A 22,131-nucleotide genomic window follows, 5' to 3' on the forward strand; every position below is an offset into this window, starting at 1 on the left:
GAATGCCTCTACTAACGAACTTTTCGGGTTACGACCAGCTCCGGCCGCAAAATTTACCTCGATGTGCGAACTCTGCCTTGGGGTAGGTCATTTTTCCACCCTGACATGTGATCCGCGGCCATTTTTCCGCCCCTGACACGTGGTCCACGGCCATTTTTCCGCCCCTGACACGTGGTCCATGGCCATTTTTCCGCCCCTGACACGTGGTCCGTGGCCGTTTTCCCACCGTGCCGCGTGGCGCCCAGCCGTTTTCCCGCCCCGCCGCACGGCGCCCCGCCATTTTTCCGCGGTGCCGTGCGGCGCCCAGCCGTTTTCCCGCCCCTGACGCATGGTCCGTGGACGCCAGAACAGATTAACGGTAATTACATTGAACCCTATGGGGAAATATGCATCGGGTCACGACCAACTCGGGATACGCCCAGAGTCACGGAATGGATTAAGTTCGTATCCCAAGGTACCACTGTATTGCTTTTTCCTACTCAAAGAAAAGAATATAGGAAGCATTTTTAAGGTTTGAATGATTACTATTTATTGTGTGTTAAATTTAATTGGACATTCCCTGTACAAAACAAAAAAATATTAGACATAATAAGATAATAACCCAGTAGTAAACTCTTAAAATGAAATAATAAAGTATACATAGTAATACGAAAATGGCCATAAGTGACTCAATCACATCATGATGGTCTTTCATATGCAGAGCTGATAAAAAAATATCCCCAGCAGATGTCTCACACATGCTTATTTCTAAGGACCTATACCTTAGAAATAAGTATTATGACCGAGAAGACAAGTCTTGGTGGAGAACAATCAGCCCTCTGGATAGGCTGGGTGGGCACAGAAAAATGTGAAGCATTCCATTCCTTGGTACCTCCATGGAGCAGGGTGGCCTCAACTTTCGCATATTAACCACTGAACTTGTTAGAGAAAAAGTACAGAAAGTAGTGAAATCCTTTTGATTTCTCTTTGGGCCTGTTTTCAGGCTGCTCTGATCCAGGAATGAAATAATATTGATAATGATAATGATAATTTCTTCTTCTTTTTTCTTTCCCCATTTTTTTTTTTTTTTTTTGCAAATTTAAGAGCTAACCTTTTGCTCTTACAAAATGTTAATTGTCCAAGATGAAACTTAAAAAACAAAAACCTTTAACCTGTTTTTGATAATCAGCTCATCAAGTTTTTGTTTATTTGGGGATTTTTTTTTTCATTTGTTTGCTTGTTTGAGAACTTTTCCTTTGCTGGAAGAAATAAAGAGGAAACTGTTGATACAGTTCTGAAGGGCCTAATGCTAGATTCTCATGGGAACCTCCAAAACCTCTACAAACCACAAGATCCCAAGATTATTTTCAAATTAGTGATTTATAGCATGTTCCAGCCAGACTTGTGCTAAATCACAGTAATGAGGACAGACTTTATACCACTTCAAAGATGGCTGAAGATGCTTAAATCAGTAGTGGAGAATTGGTTCAGGGCTGAGATTAATCTGTCCTTGGCATATCTAATTTATGGCCTGATGCCTAAAAGGGAGTTTGCCCTGAAATATATTTTTAGATTTTTCTGTTTCTTCCACTACTCCTGCCAGCTTGTTCACTACAATTGCACTGCTGGTTGTTTCCCTTAGTTTAAATGTGAGAGAAATTGGGCCAGATTATTTTCCAAGCCCAATGTTGTTTTGGAAGAACCATACCTTGATTAGTACATATGACTCAGCATGCCACACTTTCACGATGCCCTTGTCACAGGAACTCACAATATGAGTGTCATTAATTTTAGCAGCCCAAACATAACCTTTGTGTGTAAAGGTTTTAATACATCGCCCAGTTTTCATGTCCCACACTGTAAGAAACACAAGAAGATATAGTAATTTCTCAATACATCTCTAAGCCTGTTTAGATGAGAAACTGATGTATCTGCAAAACCAAATGTTAGTTTCAACCATAATCTTGATTTCCAACACTCCCTCTGGCTAGCAAAACTTTTGCGGTCACTTAGAGAGGGTGGGTCTTTCAAGCAATTTCCTTTCACATTTGGGGCCTTGGGGAAGTGTTAAGGGGTGAAGTGACTTCCTTAAGCACAAAGCATCCATAACATTTTCTCCACCCAGCCCCCCTTCAGAGTAATTTATATTTCAAAGCTTAAGGTACCAGTATCCCTTAAACCCCCACCCCTCACCCACTGCTCAGAGAACAAGGAAAAGCAACACAGCCTTTGGTCCCACCTAATCTCATGTCTTTTCTCTTCCGCTTTGTTCAGCTAAAGAGAAAAGAGAAGAGAAGAGAAGAGAAGAGAAGAGAAGAGAAGAGAAGAGAAGAGAAGAGAAGAGAAGAGAAGAGAAGAGAAGAGAAGAGAAGAGAAGAGCTGTTGAGTTTCCTTCTTAACTCTTGGGGGTGCTATAATATTGGAAAAACAAGAATGTAATTTCACCCTCTGCTGATGAGGGTGGAAGGAGCTGCTTCCTAAAACTCCAGAAAAACTACCATTTTAAAGTAAAAATGAACAAAGCAACATTTTTAAACAACGGGAAATATGGCCCCACTGACTTTTGGAGTGTGGTTCTCTGCATGGTACGCCAAGCCTAGTGTAGCTCTTGGGCTGAGTACATGCCCCTGATTTATGTTGGGAAAAGTCATGGCTGGTCTGTTATCAGGTGAGCATTATTTCATCGTAGAGCCTACTAGTGATCTTATTTTACAAACTTTAGCATTTTAGCTAAAGTCATTGATTTTTTTCCTACTTCTCAAAGAGGATTAAAGCTGCTACTCACATTTTGCTGAGCAATCTTTGGATCCAGACACAAATCTGCTCTTGTACACATCCAAGCAAGTGATGCTCCCTTTGTGGCCCATAAATATTTTCACACATGTCCCAGTTTTGATGTTCCACATTCTAAAAAAGGAGTTCGAGAGAATGATAAGCAGACAACTTTACAAACAGGACTAGAACAAGGTAGAATACAACTAGAATAAAATGAGCTGGTCCTTGTTGTCCTTTAACATGAGTTCATACTCATGTGCCATGTGTTGCTGATGCAGTACCATTCAACCCAAAGAGCAGAAACTAACTTCTGAAAAAGGGAGATTAAACCATCCTGCTGTGAAGAAAGGCTCAGAGCATTAAAACGAAAGCACTCACCTGATACTGAGATCATAGCTGCCACTCAGGAGGAATCCTTTCTGTTCACTGAGATATAACGCTCTAATACTACCAGCGTGACCAGAGAGGACAGGAGGGACATATTTAATCTTCTCTATATCCAGAAAGCGGACTTTTCGATCCAGAGAACCAATGGCCAGCATGCTTCCACCACTGTAGTGAATCACTCTGTTGGAATCCCGACTGAAATAGAAAGCAAAACTTGAATTAGGAACCTGATTTGTTTTAACAGACTTAATTTCTGTATTGCCCTTGCCTTGCTTCCACTGGTGGGATCCAAAACAACCAAAATGTATCATTCCCAGACAAAGATGCTCCCAAGCAGGGCCTCCAAATGTATCCTCCAACACCTTTGTGAGAAAAATGCCTCCCCTTAAGGGCATGCACCAAACACCAACAATAAATACTGTGTTTCACAGGTTCTACCAAAGATTTTCAGATTGGTCACAGTTCAGCAGAATCACAACTTGGAATGATTTGACTTTCCATATTTTGCTGGGAAAAAAATAAAAACCCAAAACCCAAAACAAAACAAAGTAGTAGGATTCAGATCAAGCCTCTGGAACTGCAAATACTGAAATAATCACTAGATGGCAGCACAGATGTATAGACAACTTTATCTCTGTGCTACCATCTGCTGGTGCTCTCAATTTTCATAGCCTATATCTGGTAGCCCTACTCCTAATCTTCCTTGATCTTAAGAATATAACCATTTGCTCTGGGGGTATAGGCATTCTAGCCTAAAAGAATGTGAGGAAGAATTATCTTCAGCCTCTCTCCCCAGATATGGATCTGATGTGGATGAACCACAGTTGGTTGAGGCCATTTAAACTTATGAGGAAAACAGCACCCCCCTTTTCAATAGGCTTTAAACATGTACAGTTTGGATCCCCAAATGGTGCCCAGAGGAAAACAATTTGTCATGTTATTTCTTCCTTGCCAAGCTCCCTGGCGTACCTAATGCTATGCTTTTAAAATTCTTTTAATTAAAAAATAGTCAATTGGAGATCAGGAGGCTGCAGAGGAGAGCACCAACCTTAAGCGTAACCTTATAGACCCCAGAGAAAATCTTGGAAAATAAAATACTGGGCTGCTGTGCTTGAATGCTTTGTTTGCATTCTGACATACAGGTGTACTGTGGCTGGCCATATTGACCATTTTGTGCCTATCACATGTCTTCAAAAGTTCAAATATGCCCACCAGACCAAAATATGCCCACACGGGGAGCTCTGATGTACAGTGTCTTTATTTCAGAAAAGCCTCAGATATTCAGTTTCCTTATATTTATTTATTAAACAAATGTATATGGCTGCCTATCCAACCAATGGAACTCTGGTGTAATGGCATGTGGGGTTGACCTTGGGAGGCTGGGCAAAGCGATGCTGCCAAGAGAACGGTCAGATAAGAGGCAGCATAGCCCGCAGCTGGATACTGGGTAGGGCAAGAGGCTCAGAAGAGACCCTCCCTAGTTTCTCGGGCTGTAAAGGAGATGGGGGGAGAAATGTACTTTCAGACTTGCAAGGTTCTGTCAATGCAGCTTTACAATGAAGTAGAATTAGCTCATCTGGTTGTGTTTCCTATTTGGTCTGCCCCACAAGGCTGACATCAGGGCAGTGAGCCAAAGGTAAAAGCATAACACACAATCAAAACCAATTAAAAAATCCATAAAAAAAAAATCTCCTTACCAAAATAGCAGTACACAAACGCCAGGGCTCCGTCAACATCCTGGCCCCAATGTCTGAGGGAAAAGCCAGGATCAGAAGGCCACCAGAGTCAGGGCTGTCGGAATCTCCGGGAGGAGGCTGTTCCATAAGGCAGGCACCATGGCAGAGAAAATATACTTCCTGGGACCCACTAGGTGACACTGCTTCACCAAGGAGAACTGGAGCACACCCACTCTGCTAGAACTGGTGGGATGGGCAAAAACCATCAGGGATGGGCAAGATTTAAGTAGGCTTTGTAAATGAACATGTTTTTTGCAAACTTATTAGGAGGAGATATATTGGCTCCAGGAAAGAAGGAGGAAGAAAGTAGTATTTCCAGTTTCCTAGTTTGTTTATTTTCTGTCTGGTCTCTCATCTTTCCGATCTTTTTGCCTTGTTTCACAAAATCGTTTCTTTGCTAGAACCTTAAGACACATTTTAAAACAGCAGGATGCTTATTTGTGAATGAATGTGCCCAGAAATGAATTACTATGCCTTATCTATGGGATGCATAAAACAAACTTTAAATATACAGTACATGGTTGAGAGACGTGGATATTGGAGGGGAGTTAAGGAAGCTTGATACCAGTTGAGACAGACAATATGATGCTCCAGGACAAGTAATTTCCCAGTTACATCTACTGAATTGGCTGAGCTACCCAAGGACAAACATATAGTATTTATATTCATTTTGTCTTTCAAAAATGTTGCCAGATTATTATTTTTTAATTATTTTAAAGGAAGGAAGGAGAAAGAAGAGGGAAGGTGAAAAATGTTCATTGTCTGCTGCACATTGACATGGAATCACCATAGCAAGAAGGGCCCCTGAAAGACAAGTGAGAGACAGTGTGGTGTACTAGTAAGGTGTTGAACTAAGACTGGGTGATTCTCTCAGCTCAATCTACCTTACAGGATTGCTGTTGTGGGGGTAAAATGAAGGAAGGTCTCCATATAAGCCATCTTGAGCTCTTGGAAGAAATGTGAGATATTTAACATATCAATCTATCAATCAGCCACATCCCAGACCCTTGGAAGGATAGTTCCTTGGACGCAAAAGGTTCCATGTGCTGTAGGGCTATATTTGTGAGGCAGTTCTTGTGGGGGTTTGGTGAGATGAATGAGAACTGGATGAGGGTATGTATGTTCTCTGTCACAGACACATACCTGTCTATTAGAATACGAACATTGTAGCCACTGCAGAAGATATTCCTTTCCTCTAACTTGACAGCCTCTGTCTCTTGGCCATGGTATGCTTTCTGCAAGTATTCAGTGTTTTGGTCTTGATTTGAATTTTGTTGGAAGTCAAAATCCTTAAAGCAAAGCAAACAGCAATGGTGATAGATAGAAGTGGTGCTGGATCTCTTTCTCTCCCCTCCCCTTCTCCTCCTCAGCAGTTTAACCAGAACAAAGAATATGCATATTCCCATAATTATACATTGACCTTTCTTCCTTTGGAAAGAGAAACAGTATAGTTCCAGGGAAGCAAAGCTCTACCTGTCTGTGTTCAAAAGTTTCCATCTGTCACATAGCAGTGATGAATAATTAAATAATGGTGACATTGCCTTGAGACTAACTTGTGCACGGACTCATTCATTTCTGGGCAACAGTACAGAAGTAATTTGCCACTGCCATCTTCCAGGATATCTTTTGACTTCCTGATTTAGTCTGCAGCCCTAGAATTCCCTGGAGTGGTCTCCCATGCAAGTAAAAATGATGTTTATCCAAGCTTAGCTCTCAAGCCCAGGCACAATCCACTAGGCACTGCCACCTATACATGATAACTGCATAAAGTCCTGGAATTGCCCACCGGCCAGTCCATAGAATTCCAGGAATGCAAAGCACCCACAATCTACCTTGAATTGCTTCTTAGTTCTGCTTGGGATGATGTCACCATTTGCTGTGATTTGAGGAATAGCAACCTTTACTATTCTGGCATAGGTGGCAATTGCTCCTTTAGGACATGATCCCTGCAAGAGATAAGCAAAATTGCAAAACCATAATACTTTTCAGGATTCCGTTCCTTAAATAAAGAAGTTGTCCCTGAAATGGTAAATTCAGAATGCTGCAATAGTACAGTACAGGGCTCTTTGTGGAAGGTAAGGAACAGATGTAGAGATGGTTTTGCTCAATATACGGTACTTAGTGGTGCGGGGACATTTCAGCAATGATATCATCTGGAACAATCCATCAAATTTAGGGCAAGAAAATAAGCCATTGAGGAATAAGGTATGGTTGGGGCTTCACAAAGTTTCCCACATCACATTTACTGTAAGAGAGATGGGCAGATTCCTGGGAAATGTATGCCAGTTCAAAGTTCCACGAGCATGTAATCTTGAAATTATAGGCAACTTTTAATCTATAAACTGACATTAATTAAATGCCTTCCCCAGGTTGAAAGCAAGAGCACAAAGGAATTTTGCACAGTCCTGGGTCATCCCATCTTGATAAATATCAGTTTATGTAACTCCATTTGCACCAGACATAAATATAGGCAGGTACGTGTCTCGCCCTAACCAAAGAACTTCGCCTTCACTGTTCTCCATTCATACAGTACTGAACCAGTCTGCATGCCCAGTTAGTTTCATTTGCTCCTCAAACAAGTTTTCATCAGTGTACAGGTATGCCAGAATTGCAAGAAGTTTGCTCTTCTTTGACTGATCTGTCTCTTCTAAAGTAGTAAATAAACGGTCCCACAGGGATTATCCTAGACTGTCTCCTCTTGCAGATCCCAAATAGAAAAGTCAACTAGGCTGGCTGTTGACTCTTATTTTATGAGTGGCAATAAAACAGTACCCTCTGCCACACTTGAAGGGAGCATAATAATTTGAGGGGATAGAGCTGATTGTTGCCTGAGGCAATTGTTTCACTTTGCCTAATGGTAAAACCAGCCCTGCAACCACAGTTTCCAGTGTTAATAGGAAGAAGGAAACACCCACACTAGATAATAGGATCATCAGAAGATCCCAGAATACAAGGCAAGTATTTAATGTTGTAAATGAGTAGAAAGTTCATATGAACAGCAAGTCATTGAACCCTTTCTAGAGTATAAACCTATTAAGTCAGGCAGATGTTTCCATGGGAAGGCTGTTACAGATGTTAAGCTGGTCAATTGTCACGCTTAAAAAGCTGCCTTCTCAGATGCAGATAGGAGGAAGAAGAAGAGGACAATAGCTCTAAGCAGAAAGGAAGCTCTCTGGGTCTTGGAAGCAATCACAAGGAAGGAATGTTCTCCACCTACTTCAGTGCTATGGATAAGAGGAAATGAGTCTCCTATACATACCTGGAAAAATGAAATCTGACTTCGGAGGGCGTGATTTGCTACTACATCACACTTAAGTTGTTTGACCAAAAAGTTCCAATGTGGACTTACATAAGCACACTGTGCTAAGGTTTTCAGGTCCAACATTCCTGGAAAATCCGAAAAAGAAGCATATTGATTTTGACCAAAACGCTACTGCATTTCATCAGCTATAGGCTCCATCAGCCCAGCAGGAGAATGGGGTGGTAATTCAGATTGCCAGTATGTTCTCTACTTAGAATAAATTAAAAATGGTTTGATTATAAGCAGAATCCTCCAGGTTATGTGGAGGTTTATGAATGAGCGATAAGGGAGCTAGTTCATTAAACAGACAGCAAACTGCATCATAACTTCTACCTCTGGATCTCTGAGACTTTTGAGCAATGGGGACAAAAACAAATCAGAGATAAACACAATATGCTCCAGATTCTAAATTAAAGATTGGTTCCATCTGCCATCAACAGTTTTAAAACAACAAATGCAACCAGTGAAGGTATCCATCAGTCTTGCAAGTCTGAACAGTCTTCACACTGGGACTCCACATTTCTCAGAGTCAGCCGTGATGGTACTTGATTCTAGAGTATCTTAGGGCTTTTTGCTGAATAGTTGGGCATGTCCACTGAAGAATTCCTAAACCTCCACATAACCTGGATTATTTTCATCTTGGCAAGCTCTCATCCTCTACCCTCTCATCCTCTCACCACTACCCTGTGTTGGACAGCCCTTTTAGTTCTCTGGGTCTGGTAGAAATATTGGACAATTCACTCCCTGCTTTTCCGTCTTCAGGCCACCTCTGATTGCTCTGTTTATCGACCTGCATACCTGTTAACTTTTGAGGAACATGGAGTATCAATAACTTTTCAGAATTGTTTCCCTCAATTAGGAAGCTGGGTTGATTGAATAGGCTCCAGAAAGCAAAGCATCCCACAACTGGGGGCTACAACATAAAGAAGAGAAGCTCTAAAAGGTTCAGGAGATATGAGATCCTTACTCAAAATGAATTTTGATAAGTGGATGGGCAGATACCGGATGAAGTCTTTGAATTTGTTGGGGGACTGCTGAGGAAAAGCAGGAGAAATGGTTGGGTGCAAAGTCAGTATTGAAAGATAGTCATTATCATTTTGCAGGTCTTGTAGTGCTTTTTTGAAGAGCATATCTGATTGTTTGGACCAAATCTTTTGTAGATGGAGATGACCTGTGGTAAGGATAAAAAACAAAACAAAGCCACAAGCTGTAATTTGCAGTGGCAATAATACATTAACCTGAGCCCAAAGGCAAAACCTGAGTGGTTCATAGATGAACTACCAGAGCCCGCATAGTAAACCAGGGGCAGGAGAGGAAAGCGGCATAGGTCTATACCTCTTAGAAGAGAGGCTGGGGAGGAAAGCAAGCTATCATCCTGTAAAACCTCTGCCAATAAAACAGTGTTTTTTCAAACTTGGCAACTCTAAGATGTGTGGACTTCAGCTCCCAGAATGCTGGCTGAGGAATTCTGGGAGTTGAAGTTGCCAAGTTTGAAAAATACTGCAAAACACTGTCCAAATCCACAGGATTTACCTCATCTGCCTCCGCTTGTTATCATCCTATATGAAATCTGTGATAGGGGAACATGAGAGGAATGCTTGTGGGGAGAAGTAAGCTACATAATCCATTTCCCATGCACAGGTTTCACCTCTGCACGTGCAGTAGTCAGCCACTGTGGAACAAGATCTATACAGGTCTTCTGTCTAATCCAAAACTGCATTTCTACTTCCTTATGGAAAGTTCATGCTGAGAAAAATAGAACAAATCCAGGCGTGGTCATAGATGGACCATACTGCGCTGGCCATTCCATCTCCTTTACTCAATGCAAATAAGAGTGTTCTTATGGCTATAAATGTGTTGAAGAAATCTGCATGTTCAAAGTGACTTATATTACATATTATATATACTGTATATAAAAATCAAAGAATACCAAATACACTGCTTGCTTTTGAAGGAAGCTGGTTTTCAGCCACTGGAGAAAGAAGAGCAGACTTCAGAGGGACCAGAGGACGTGTGTCAGATTTGCTCTGCATTACATCTTCTTCTTGGGTCTCCTCTGTTACAGATTGAAAGATGACAATAATTGAGTAGGAACAAAATGAAAGTGAAAACAGAACAATTTCACAAAATATGGTTCTAGATGGGAAGACAGGAGCAACCAACCTCTTGTTTTTCAAGTAGAAATAAACAACCAGGTACCCTTCACATATTCTGGATCCCAACTTTCAACCCCATACAGCATGACCAATGTCAAGAAACTGTGGAGGCATAATCCAGCTGTGGAGGTTGCCAGGTGATCTAGACCAGCACCAAAACACTTAAGACAGTATACTGGCATTAATTCTTCTGAAACTGAGATATGTGCCCTAGTTTAATTGGCATTTGAGCTTTTTAAAGCTCTTTGATGGCTTGCAGCAGAATATTGCAATAAAAATGTAGTTTGGATAGAAGGAAAGAGAATAAATAACAGTATCTCTGATACATACAATTAGGATCACCATTCTCCCTTCCCTAGCAGAGAGTTACGTGGCGTGATCTCTTATCTCTATACAGTAGAAAGATATGCAGGAATCTTGAATACAAGATGCCTACAAAATATGGGAGGGAAGTTGCATGTGAAAATGATATGAATGTTCTTGCATTTCTACATCACTTTTGAGACTTAGCAGTAGGATACATATAACCTTCTCAGTGACTGGATAGAAATCAAGGGTTCCCAACATATCTGGACTGGTGAGCACCTCAACGATTGTGAGCAGACTTCGAAAATGGCTGCTCTAGGTAATGGTACTCCCATTAACTAAGCATGGCTGTGGGGAGACGTAACTAGTTACAAAGCCCCAATTGGTTAGAGTGCTACCTGCCCCTCCCCCCCTTCTAGCTTTTCTGTACACAGCGAGTGTTTTCTCCTCCTCCTCTTCTTACCTCTGTCCCTTTCCTGAGCAGGTAGGCACATCTACAAATCAACAAGCTCATTATTTTTAGGTGGGGTCCATTTTGTTTTGCAACATGCCAGCCTCCCTTTTCTTTTTAATTAATTTTTTAAAGCTGCCAGGAGATGACCATGGACACACTGGCACTGCTTAATTACCATACTGGGGACCCAATATAGAATGGCCTATATGTTCCTATTTGACACATTCTCTCTAATATGCATGTGAAGCATGATGGACATCCTCTATGCCTCAGTGAGCAGCTCATGCTTATATAAACTATCAATTTATTGTGAATGGATTACATTTAGTATGAGTGGGGCACACATGCAAAAGCATTTATGCACCTAATTTGAAAGCTGAGGTTGTATGAAGAATGGATGAATATGAAATCGCACTGCATCAAAACTTATATATTAGAAACTACACCTGGTGGGCCAGTCACGCCCTTTACTACCTGTAGAGAAAAAGGCCCTATTGACAGTGACTCACACCTTTGTCACCTCCTATAGAGAGTACTGTAATGCACTGTACCTGGAACTGCTTGTGAAAGCTACTTGGAAGCCGCAGTTGGTGCAAAATCCAGCAATTCACTTGTTGGCGGGTGAGAAGTATAACTTGCATGTCACATTGGAGCTGCAGGCTCTGCATTGGCTGCCAGTAGGCCCTACGTTCTGGAACAGCCTCTCTCCAGGAGGTCCAGATTCTACCCTCCCTCCCAATATTTAGGAAGGTGGTAAAAATGGAGTTCAGGATAGCTTGTAAGGGTCAGGTGTTATCAATCGGATATCCCTGCATTAGTGTAATTTTAATAATTCGAGGCAATACTGCATAAAGCCTCTAATGCTGGGAAAAGTAGAAGGAAAGAGAAGAAGAGGGCAACTAGTAGCAAGGAGGATGGACTCAGTGCACCATTGGGAGACTTGAAAGACCAGGTAAGGGATAGATCATAATGGAGAAAATCTACCTATGTGGTCACTAGGAGTTGAAAACGACTTGATGGCACATAATCAATCAATGAATTTTAATTTTATTTTTTATTATGTTTTATGCTTTATACTACCAGGAGTCTGGTGGGAGTGTGGTGTTATAAAAATTAAGAACATAAATAATTATTAGTGGTATCACTATACCACAGTATAATTTACTTTTTAATAACTCTATGACCTTATGCTGCAGTCACATTATATTTATACCTACTTACCCTGGAATAACTCCTTTTGCATTCAGTGTATGTTTTCCCCGAATAGTTGGTACAGGATTGTCCTCTAAGCATCATACTCTGCAGCACTGCAAGCCAACTGATGAACACCACCAGATCATCAGATACTTTGGGGGATAAAAACTGGGACAGTCCCTTGGATTTTAATTAAACTTCAGTGGTTGAATATCAACAACTAAAATTTTGGCCCACTACCCCCCCCCAAATATCAATTCAGTGCCTGGCTGGTTGTGAGAAATAGCACCTGCAGTTCTGTCTATACATTGCAATGTTTACCTTTTCCCATCTTTTCGGACAAGATGCTCTCATGTTCACTTAAGAGGATACGAATCAGAGTAGCAGCCATCAGCAGCAACTGTGAGTCACACATTTGTAGCAAAAGTAGTATGTAGTTTGCTTTGGTCCAGAAACAGGCATCTAAGAACCATTTCCAAAGGTCTGCCATGGATTGTGCCAGTTTCTCTGGATTCATTGCCCGATCCAGAGTAGAAGAGGCTGTGAAGGTGGAGCTGATGCAGGAACGGGAATAAGCAAAATCCTTGGTATCGGTAGACTGCAGGAGGTTCCATGAGTATTTCAGGAGGTCGTGACTTTGGAATCGGTTGACAATCCCCACCAAGAACTTCCTCTGAGTTGCTTGGCTAGCTCGCACAAACCACTCTCGGGTGGAAAAAATCTTCCAGGACAGGATGCAGGATTTGCAGCGATAGCAAACAGGAACCAAGTCTGTTTGCTTCTCACACCTTAGGTCTGGGGTATACTCTAACTTATAGTCTAGGATATCTGGCTCAACCTCCTCAAAAGACTGGGTCTTCATTACAGCAATTGCTGTTTCACAAAAGAAGTCACTAACCGGGTCAACTGGTAAAACACAACCAGCCACATAATCGCCCCTTGCCTAACTCTCACGCTACGCCTAGCAGCAGCAGGCCAAAACGGTTAACAAGAGCCGCAGCCCGGCTTCTGTTGGTGGAACTCTTTAAAAAAAAAAAACAACTCCTAGGAGACCCAGTGGCTACCGTAATCCTCCTAAAATGTGCCCATGTAGAAACTTCTCTAGTTAGCATACCATGTAAATTCCACTAGACAAAGCACATCGAGGCATTAATAGAAAGCAGTAAAGAGAATTACACAACGATCAGCTTCAGAATTTAACACTGAGTATAAATGTCAGATAGTTGAGCAAGATTAAAAAGTATCTTGGTATTTTTGAAATCCTGAAATCCTGGATGCAGAAGTTGTGGAAAATCAAACAAATGTCTCATTTTCTCTAAACACAGAGAAGCTGTTTCTTAAACAGAAGGAGAAGCATATTTAACAGAGTCATTTTTTTCTCCCTCTATCACATTCATTTCATGCTTTTTCCAAAGCAAACCAGAAACAAACAAAACAAAATTTTCTCAAATTTATGGCTTGATTGTGCCAAGGATTCAAGATTCAGCCCTACCTCCTTGAAATATTTGAGTTTCAGAAAAGTCTTCCTTGCCTCCGTTTAAATGGGAGAAAGACCATTTAAACAAGTACCATTTGTTAAACAAGGAAGTTTCCCTTTGGAGATTCTGGCTGGCAGCAAGTAGTGGCCATATGCGGACAGGCTTCCTCCTTTGAACGGACATATTTTTGATCAGGGTACTGAGAAACAGGCAGTATCACTTCCCAACAGCATGTCATACTGAACCTGCCGTAGTGTCCTTTGTTTCCAAGTTCTTAGTCCTACACTTTTCTAGCTTCCTGCTTTCTTTCCCACAACCAGCCTCTCAATATTCTTACGCAGTTCCTCCTTGGCTTCTGTCTCGGCTTTGCTTTCTTCCCTTTAAGTATGCCAGCAATTAATTGGGGATCTGCTCTCTCCCACACATTGCCAATCACTTTTGATCTGGCAGGTTGGTTCCTAATGGACTTATATCAATTTGGAACAGATCGATTTGGAACAGAACACTAGATGCACTGTCATATGGGGTGTTTTCTAATTTAAAAACTCAACTCTAGCCTCTGCCCAACTGGTATCAATTTGCAAAATACTACTGATGTTTTGTGGGTGGAGGGGAGGGGACACAAGTAAAGTAGCCATCAGTCAGAAATCCACCTGTCACTAGAATGCCAGTTGGTCACCTCTGACATCATTCAGACAACAATGGGTCAGATTTGAGACTCTCACCAATAACAATCAAAGATTAGTATCACCTTTATGGCTTCCCCTTGTCTATGATTAATTTTCTGCTTCAGCTTTTCCCCACTCATCTCTTAAGCCTCTGGATCCTTTCAAGAATCAGCATTTGCCTTATTTTAATATGGCACCCATTGACATTATTATGATGGAAGTTTCCAATTGTTTTTTCATATAATTAATTCATAATTAGTCTCTCAAGCGTTCTGCCTTTTTATTAATTTAATCAATTCCGATGGGGGGAGAACTATGCACCTTTCTGGGTAAAATGATGATCTTATTATGAATTCAGCTTCATCACTTTCAAGAAATTTTTCCTTTAGCCACTGGCTATAAAATCATGTGATTTTCTTTGAAAAATTATAGGTGTATTTTAGACATTTCTTATATGTCTAAGGTTGAGGACATACCTGTTTCACTTTGCTTAAATTAACAGTTCATACCTTTGATTAAATAAACAAGCAGGATTAGCATTCAAGTTAAAAAAGTGTATTTGTTTTAGATAATAATAAGAATCTACTCTTAGGTTACACTGAAGTGATATATCAATGAAAGTTATATTAAATATGCTTCATGAAATGTTTTTGAGGGAGTGCCATTGAAATCACTTTGATCGCTGGAAGTGAGAAAGACTGAAGGAAACTCTTATTGAAGGATAACATAGAGAGTGCAAAACCTACTCTGCTATTTAATATATTTTTTAAAAAACTAAGATTATGTCAGCAGACAATGCCAACCCGATGCAAGTAAGTGGAGAAGAAACTGTAGCAGGAACAATTTTTATCTTCCTGTTTCAGAACTTCACAGTGATAGTGACCGTAATCATGAAATAAAGAGATGTCTGCTGCTTGGGAGAAACACTATGATAGATACTTAAATGTCTTGGAGCATCTTAGTAACTTGGATTTTGGAATTTTTACTTTAGACCAAACCAGATATGAGACCCAGGAAACCATAATCAGGTCTCCTGCATCTTCCTGGGATCATAAAATCAGCCACCAGAGGGAGGTGGTTGCTGCATATTTGGACCACAGCACTGAGGAAGAGGCACTAAGCCTTCCCCCAATTTCCCCACCCTCAGGGTAGGTGGAAGCTCCCCCCCCCCTGCTCTTCCAGCTCATGGGGCAACAGAAACTAGAGAGAAGGAAATTGGAACAGGAAAACAGTAAAGAGGAAAACATTCATCTCCCCCACTGCTTTGGTCCTGACACAATCCATAGTTCTCTCCTTGCTTCTATGACTGCTTGTAGTTTTTACAAACAAAAAACAAAAAACAACAACAACAACCCTCCTTCTATGGGAAGAGTTGATTAGAAGTCACTGTGTCTCTTCTGGTTCCAGGAGACTGAACATTCTCCTTCATGATTCAATCAGATTCTCTCAGTGATTTCGCCATTTACCTATGCATCTTCCTGGGACACTTAACTTGAAACAAATACAGACAGTAGCAAGGGCAGGCAGAAAGAACTGCACCCATGAGTAGAGGTGAGGTAAGAATTCAGCAGCCTTACACGTAACTGACCAACCTTGAAGACCCCAGATAACTAAATCTGCTATAACCCCTCCGTTACCTGCAGAGAAAGGCAAAAAGGCATCCTTCTTTTGGAATTCACCCTTCTCGTTCAAGAAATGACCTGGGTCAAACTTCTCAGGATCCTCCCAGCAGAGAGGATCAAAATGCACCAAGACCCACAAGGGAAGAACAACTGTGCCCTTTATGGAGACAAGAAGATACAGAGAGCAAAGGTGAGCTTTTTTCCCCATAAAGAAACAGACTGATCTTCATTCTTTCAAAAACGAGACTCCTTGGAAGATACTAAAAAGTAACATTTATGCAATTTACAAGTTTTCTCCATACATGGTGTTTGACCAATACATATTCACATGTTTAAAGACCTCACAGAAAATTACATTAGTTGAAATGAAGAACGTAACAAGACTGCTTTCTCGGCTATGTTTCATCAACGTGAACTGGATCTATCCCAATTTACAATATTAAAATATACAGATTTCAGATTATAAGTGGCATTCAAGGTAGCTCCTAAATTCTGAAGCTGTACTGCTGTTGCCTAAGTTAACAAAACAAATCTAGTCATAAGAAATTGGTGTTATTAGAAATGGTTTAGGACTTTAAACTTATCTATTCAACATTTTATGCCTTTTCTTCATGAAAAACAAAACTTATTTTGAATTGTTTTAGGAATGCCCTCTAGTTGTGTTAATACTGTGTTGCCTTGGCACATCAGCACCATTTTCATTTCATGGCTTTAACACATGTCCATATAGTGCTCTTCATGCTGTCAGAAAACGACAGACACGGATTCGGTTGTCCAGTAGACAGAAGTTTTTATTGGGCACGTTTGCAAAGGTGGGTCCCTCCCGCAGCAATGGAGGAACCCCGAAGCAAGGTCTGACAGGTTTTTATACCCCCTATCTGTCCTCCCCCTCCTACGAGGGCTTGGCTCACAATCTCACCTTTTTTACCGCCCCGGAGCGCCGCTAATTAACCGCAAAACCGCAGACATTCCACTCAATCAGCGCAATACACATTCCAATCCCCACTTGACCCGACAGCCGCCCCCTGCCGTTTCTCTTCACTCTGGTGCGAACGTGCCTCTTGCCTGCAGTCTTTCCTCCCTCCTGCTGTCCCTCTTCACTCTGGTGCGAGTGTGCCTTCTGCCCATCCTCCCTCCTGCCGCCCCCCCCCCAAGGCTGCCCCATGGTGCACAGCGCTCTCCCCTAGCAAACATGGTTCCTTTGAGGCCCTCACTTCTCCCTGCCTTCTCACAATGCAGAATGAGGCTGGGGGATTTAAACATTCCAGACTTTTACAGAAGGCTTGAAGAGAGACAATGGCTGCCTAGCCCATCGCATTTGCTCTCTGATAAGGTCGTACTCAGCCTTCACCGTTCTCTGGGAGAGCTTCCTTTTAGCTTTTTTTTTTTTTTCCCTGCAGACATTATAAAGTTGGTTTGCTGTTTACAGCCTTGCATGGATTGGGCAAGATTGTTTCTTTCCTTGATTGTTCCTGCTGATTTGAGTGTGTAATGGGGAGAATGTGTGCGATGGGGAGAATGTGCTCAAGGCTGTGGCCTTATTCTCTGTCCTTTGATTATTCCTTTTGAATGATTTATAAATCAGATTTATTACTATATGTCTGCTGATGGCTAATTTTTCAGAGTGCCAAAATTCTAGGAGTTCTGTTGCATTTGGAAACCTGTCTTGATCTGAGACGTTTATAGCTTCTCAGCTGAAATTGTGGCTGGACTTGTTAGTATGTTGTGAAATTAAAAATTTTTCATCATGTCTGACAATTGATGTTGAGAGTTCCACTTTGCATCTGCTGAAGTGAGCTGTTGCTGTGTCCTCCTATGGGTAGAATACAACTCCATTTAAGTATATGGCATTTTATACAATCTCAGTAAAAATGATAGCACGCCACAGTCACAAATCATTGTGAAGGTTGGAACATTTGTTAAAATGTATGGATACCGAAACGCAATTTTAATTAGAAACCAGAAAGACAGCAACCGGTGCTCCAGGGAAGCCTCTTTAGAGAGGAGATTCCAAAGCATTGTTTTATGAACAATAAAAGACAAATGTAAATGAAAAACAGATTCAGTACTCCCACAAAACATTACTATTCCTCTGTCAGGAAGGCCAAATTTTAGAATCAAAAGGAGGCAGGCTTGAAAGCAGGGAACTGAAGCAGGAGGAAGTCAAGACCTGGCATTATCACCAGATTTAATGGCTGTATTGAAGTCTTGGAGGGTTGTTGTTATTGCTTGTTTTATCTATCATGTCAGTTTTGGATTAAGTGTTCTATCTCAAAGCATCATATGGGAATAGGTGCCAGGATATCATACTACAGGGAACTAAAAGACCAGAAGTTCCCCTTTCCAGCAATCAAAACCCAGATAAGCAGAGGTTAATACCAGGATTAACACCAGACAAACAATCAGGCAGTAAACAATACCCTAATCAAGGAACTACCAACTCAGACAAATCAAATCAAGCAGTAAACAGCAGCCTAATCAAGGAACTACCAAGGAGAAAACAACACCCCCCCCCCCTCCAACACTGACAGGACAAGCTTCTATATATAAACTGAGAGCAAACCCCACTCCCTTCTAGCACTGAAGATGTTACCTAGCTGGGTCATGAAATGTCTGCAAGAAAACAACTAAGCCCAGAGAACCCCAAGAATTCTACTAAATTCATTAATCCATCATTTTTACTGATGATATTTTTGCTTCCTTTTTCCATTCAGGGAGAAGATTTCCAGAATTTTATTATGAATAAAAGTTGAACAGAGACAAAACGTTAATCACCTTTCTAAACTTCCTCAATTCCTTGGTGCCAGCAGAAAAGAATTAACTTTTATAGTTAAGAATCTTAATAGAAGTCAATGAAATTTAAATAATGTTCAGAAAATAAATGCGGCAATTTTTGCAGAAGCTTAATCGTACTGCAATTATAGATACATATCTCTATGAAGAGGATCCCAGACTTTGTCTGATTTATCACACTTGAGGGATGAAGTGACCCCTGAAATTCACATCCTTGGTTGTGAGAAGGTCTCACCACTTGCTTGCTGAAAGCGTTGGATCTCATGAAAAATTGCATTGGTGTAGAATAGATGGCGGCAAACAACGGGTGCGGTTGCTGCACTAAAGGGAAAGATTGTGGGATTACTCCCCCCCCCCCAGGATTCTTTCCACCTCCTAGGGCTGAATTGGGTGCAGAGGGAGACCTTGGAGGGTTTTTTCCCCTCGGATGGGTCCCCCAGGCGCAAGCCCTGGGACTGGGTAGCGGAGAAGCGGAGCACGGCAGAGAGCGAGCGCGGCGGACAGTGGCAACACCTGGCAAGCGACGAGCAACAGACCTGGATAACTCTGGTGCGGTTTTGGTGTGGGGCGGCGGGCCCCATCACTCCCTAGAGCAGTGGGGAGCTCTACCGGGCCCTGGCACAGGCGGCGATCCGCAACAAGCTTGGGGTCGATGTGGTGGGCCCTGGGAAGCGCTGGTGCATCGTGGCAAGCCCGCTGAGTTCTGGAGCAGCGCAGAGAGTTCTGCCAGGCCCCGGTGTTGGCAGCAACTGGCAGCGAGCTTTCAGACTATCTGACCCAAGTGAGCTGCGGGGAGCCCAGATGAACCGCGGTGCGGCGTGGCAGGCTCTAGTGACCAGCAGTGCAACGTGACGAACTCTGGCGGGGCCCGGCATAGCATTTCCAACCCCAGGCCCAGTGGGCCCAACGACCCAATGGACTCCAGGCCTAGCGGGCTAAGCAGGCCCCAGGCAGCCCCATACGGTGCGGCAAGCTCCAGCAGGCCCCGATGCAAGGTGGCTGTCCAACTATGGAGGAAGACCCCTTGGCTTTGGAGGAACAGTTGGGCAGTGGGGGGGCACCATACGGCATCCTAATTGACTCTTGTTTTCAAGAGGCTTCAGGATCTAGCCACCCCTGTTTAATCCCACCCAGTGCCAGTGCAGAGCTGTGGGGTCCCTCCATTGTGTATCTGGGACTCCCTCCTGGTAGTGAGAGTTTGGGGGGAGTCTAGGAGCATATGGGGATGTGAAGGTCCACCTGCTGGGTGAGAGCCAGGAGGTGTGAATGAGTGTATGGGATGCCCGCCCTGCCGACTAGTGAGAGAGGTCGTGCAAGGGGGCAGAGTGTGATTATGGTGTGAGGTTGGGGGGGGGGGATCCCAGCCAGTGCCAAGAGCATGAGCTGGTGCGTGGGCGAGATCTCCCCTCACCTGGGAGTGTTTGGTTTTGAATGTGGATGTCTGACTGGATGGAGGGAACTTTGCCCCAGACCGGGGACTCTGAGGCCCTAGGGTTGGAAGTACTTGGGCCTGGCACCCCCAGGAACGATGTGGTGGGCTACATTATCAAGGTGGTGATGGGTAGGGGACGATATGGCGGGAGCAGGAGAGCTGGCCATCTTCAGGGAAGACACCCCTGGTGTGTGCTACCGGTGGCGTGTTCCGGCCCTCCTTGCTCACTGCCAGGTCCTGACCAGCAGGTTCACAGGGGCCCTGGCCTCCGGCTACTGCTGCTTAATGCCAGGTCAGTTAAAAACAAGGCCCTCGTCATATGTGACTTGATCACTGAGGAGGGGGCAGACTTGGCATGTATCACCAAGACCTGGCTAGGGCCTGAGGGAGGGGGGCCTCTCTCGGAAATGTGCCCAGCTGAGTTTACGGTGTGGCACCAGCCGAGATGCCAGGGCAGGGGAGGAGGAGTGGCTGTTGTCATCCGAGAGTCTCTAGTGGCCTTCAGGGGCATTGCTCCACAAGTTTCTGGCTGTGAGACACTGTTTCTTAGGTTGGGTGCCCGCAAACAGTTGGGAGTGCTGCTACTGTACCAGCCTCCCTGCTGCATGGCAGCCTCCCTGCCCGAGCTGCTGGAGGCCATCTCGGGGCTGGCAGTGGAGTTCCCCAGGCTTATGGTTCTGGGGGACTTCAACCTGCCATCCCTGGGACGGTCCTCAGAGGCAGCTCGGGAGTTCATGGCTACCATGGCAGCCATGGGCCTTTCTCAAATTGTGCAGGACCCAACCCGAGATAGTGGCCACATGCCGGATTTAATTTTCTTGTCTGAGCAATGGCAAAGTGATCTGAGGGGAGATGTACAGCTTTCCCCACTGTCATGGTCAGATCATGTCCTGGTGACCCTGAATTTCTCCTATGCCACCCCCCTCCACAGGGAGGCAGGACCCATGCGATTGATCCACCCCCAGCACCTGATGGACCCGTCAGGGTTCCAGAGGGAGCTGGGGAGCATTCCCGTGGACCTGCTGCACGGTCCAGTGGAGGCCTTGGTTGCTACTTGGAACAGGGAGGCAGCTGGGGCCTTGGACAGGATCGCACCTATGTGACCTCTCTTGCCACATTGGCCCCAACACTCCCCGTGGTTTATGGAGGAGTTGAGGGTGCTGAAGAGGGTCAAGAGATGTCTAGAGTGCTGCTGGAGGAAGACACAGACCGAATCTGATCGAACACATGTTAGAGCCGCTATTAAGGCCTACACTGTGGCGATAAGAGCGGCGAAGCGCCAATACTTCTCCACCCTTATTGTGTCCACAGAGTGCCGCCCAGCGGCCCTGTTTGGGATCACTAGATCCCTCCTCAGTAAGGGGGAGCTGGAGATTCATTTGCAGGGCTGCATGGAGGAATTTTTAGAGCACCTGCAGGATAAAATTGCTCAGATTTGTTCCAAGTTGGACTCCGAGCATGGCGCAGGGTCTGGGGAGATACCAGGGGATCGTTCTTGCCCAGTTATCTGGGAACAGTTTGATCCTGTTTTTCCTGAGGAACTGGACAGGATCCTCCAGACTGTGAGGGCCACCACTTGTCATCTGGACCCATGTCCCTCCTGGTTGGTGAAAGCAGCTCGGGAGGTAACATGTGGTTGGATCCAGGTGATAATTAATACATCCTTGCAAGAGGGAGTGTTTCCAGTGCCCTTTAAAGAGGCGTTGGTGCACCCCCTCCTCAAGAAGCCCTCCCTTGATCCTACCATACTGGGCAATTTCCGTCCAGTCTCCCACCTCCCCTTTTTGGGGAAGGTGGTTGAGAAAGTGGTGGCATCACAGCTCCAAAGGGTTCTGGAGGAAACGGATTAT

At 43.5% G+C, this 22,131-nt stretch overlaps 1 protein-coding gene across 1 annotated transcript in view; it reads right to left on the reverse strand.

The window, feature by feature from the left end:
- Positions 1–13,427, reverse strand: part of LOC112543192 (F-box and WD repeat domain containing protein 10B-like) — a 30,023-nt gene extending 16,596 nt beyond the window's left edge. The window contains exons 1-9 of the mRNA XM_088133466.1: positions 12,610–13,427; positions 10,109–10,234; positions 9,146–9,349; positions 8,137–8,264; positions 6,710–6,823; positions 6,021–6,166; positions 3,133–3,336; positions 2,765–2,886; positions 1,688–1,836 (exon numbers count right to left, since the gene is read on the reverse strand). Coding sequence (XP_087989592.1) covers positions 1,688–1,836; positions 2,765–2,886; positions 3,133–3,336; positions 6,021–6,166; positions 6,710–6,823; positions 8,137–8,264; positions 9,146–9,349; positions 10,109–10,234; positions 12,610–13,150 — 1,734 coding nt within the window. The 5' untranslated portion in view covers positions 13,151–13,427. The remainder of the gene's footprint in view (positions 1–1,687; positions 1,837–2,764; positions 2,887–3,132; positions 3,337–6,020; positions 6,167–6,709; positions 6,824–8,136; positions 8,265–9,145; positions 9,350–10,108; positions 10,235–12,609) is intronic.
- Between the last annotated feature and the right edge of the window lie 8,704 nt (positions 13,428–22,131).

The sequence above is a fragment of the Python bivittatus genome, unplaced genomic scaffold (genome assembly GCF_059951505.1).
Source record: "Python bivittatus isolate LINGU-HERP-01145 unplaced genomic scaffold, Pbiv_v1 ctg000080_np1212, whole genome shotgun sequence".
In the NCBI taxonomy this organism is placed as follows: Eukaryota; Metazoa; Chordata; class Lepidosauria; order Squamata; family Pythonidae; genus Python; species Python bivittatus.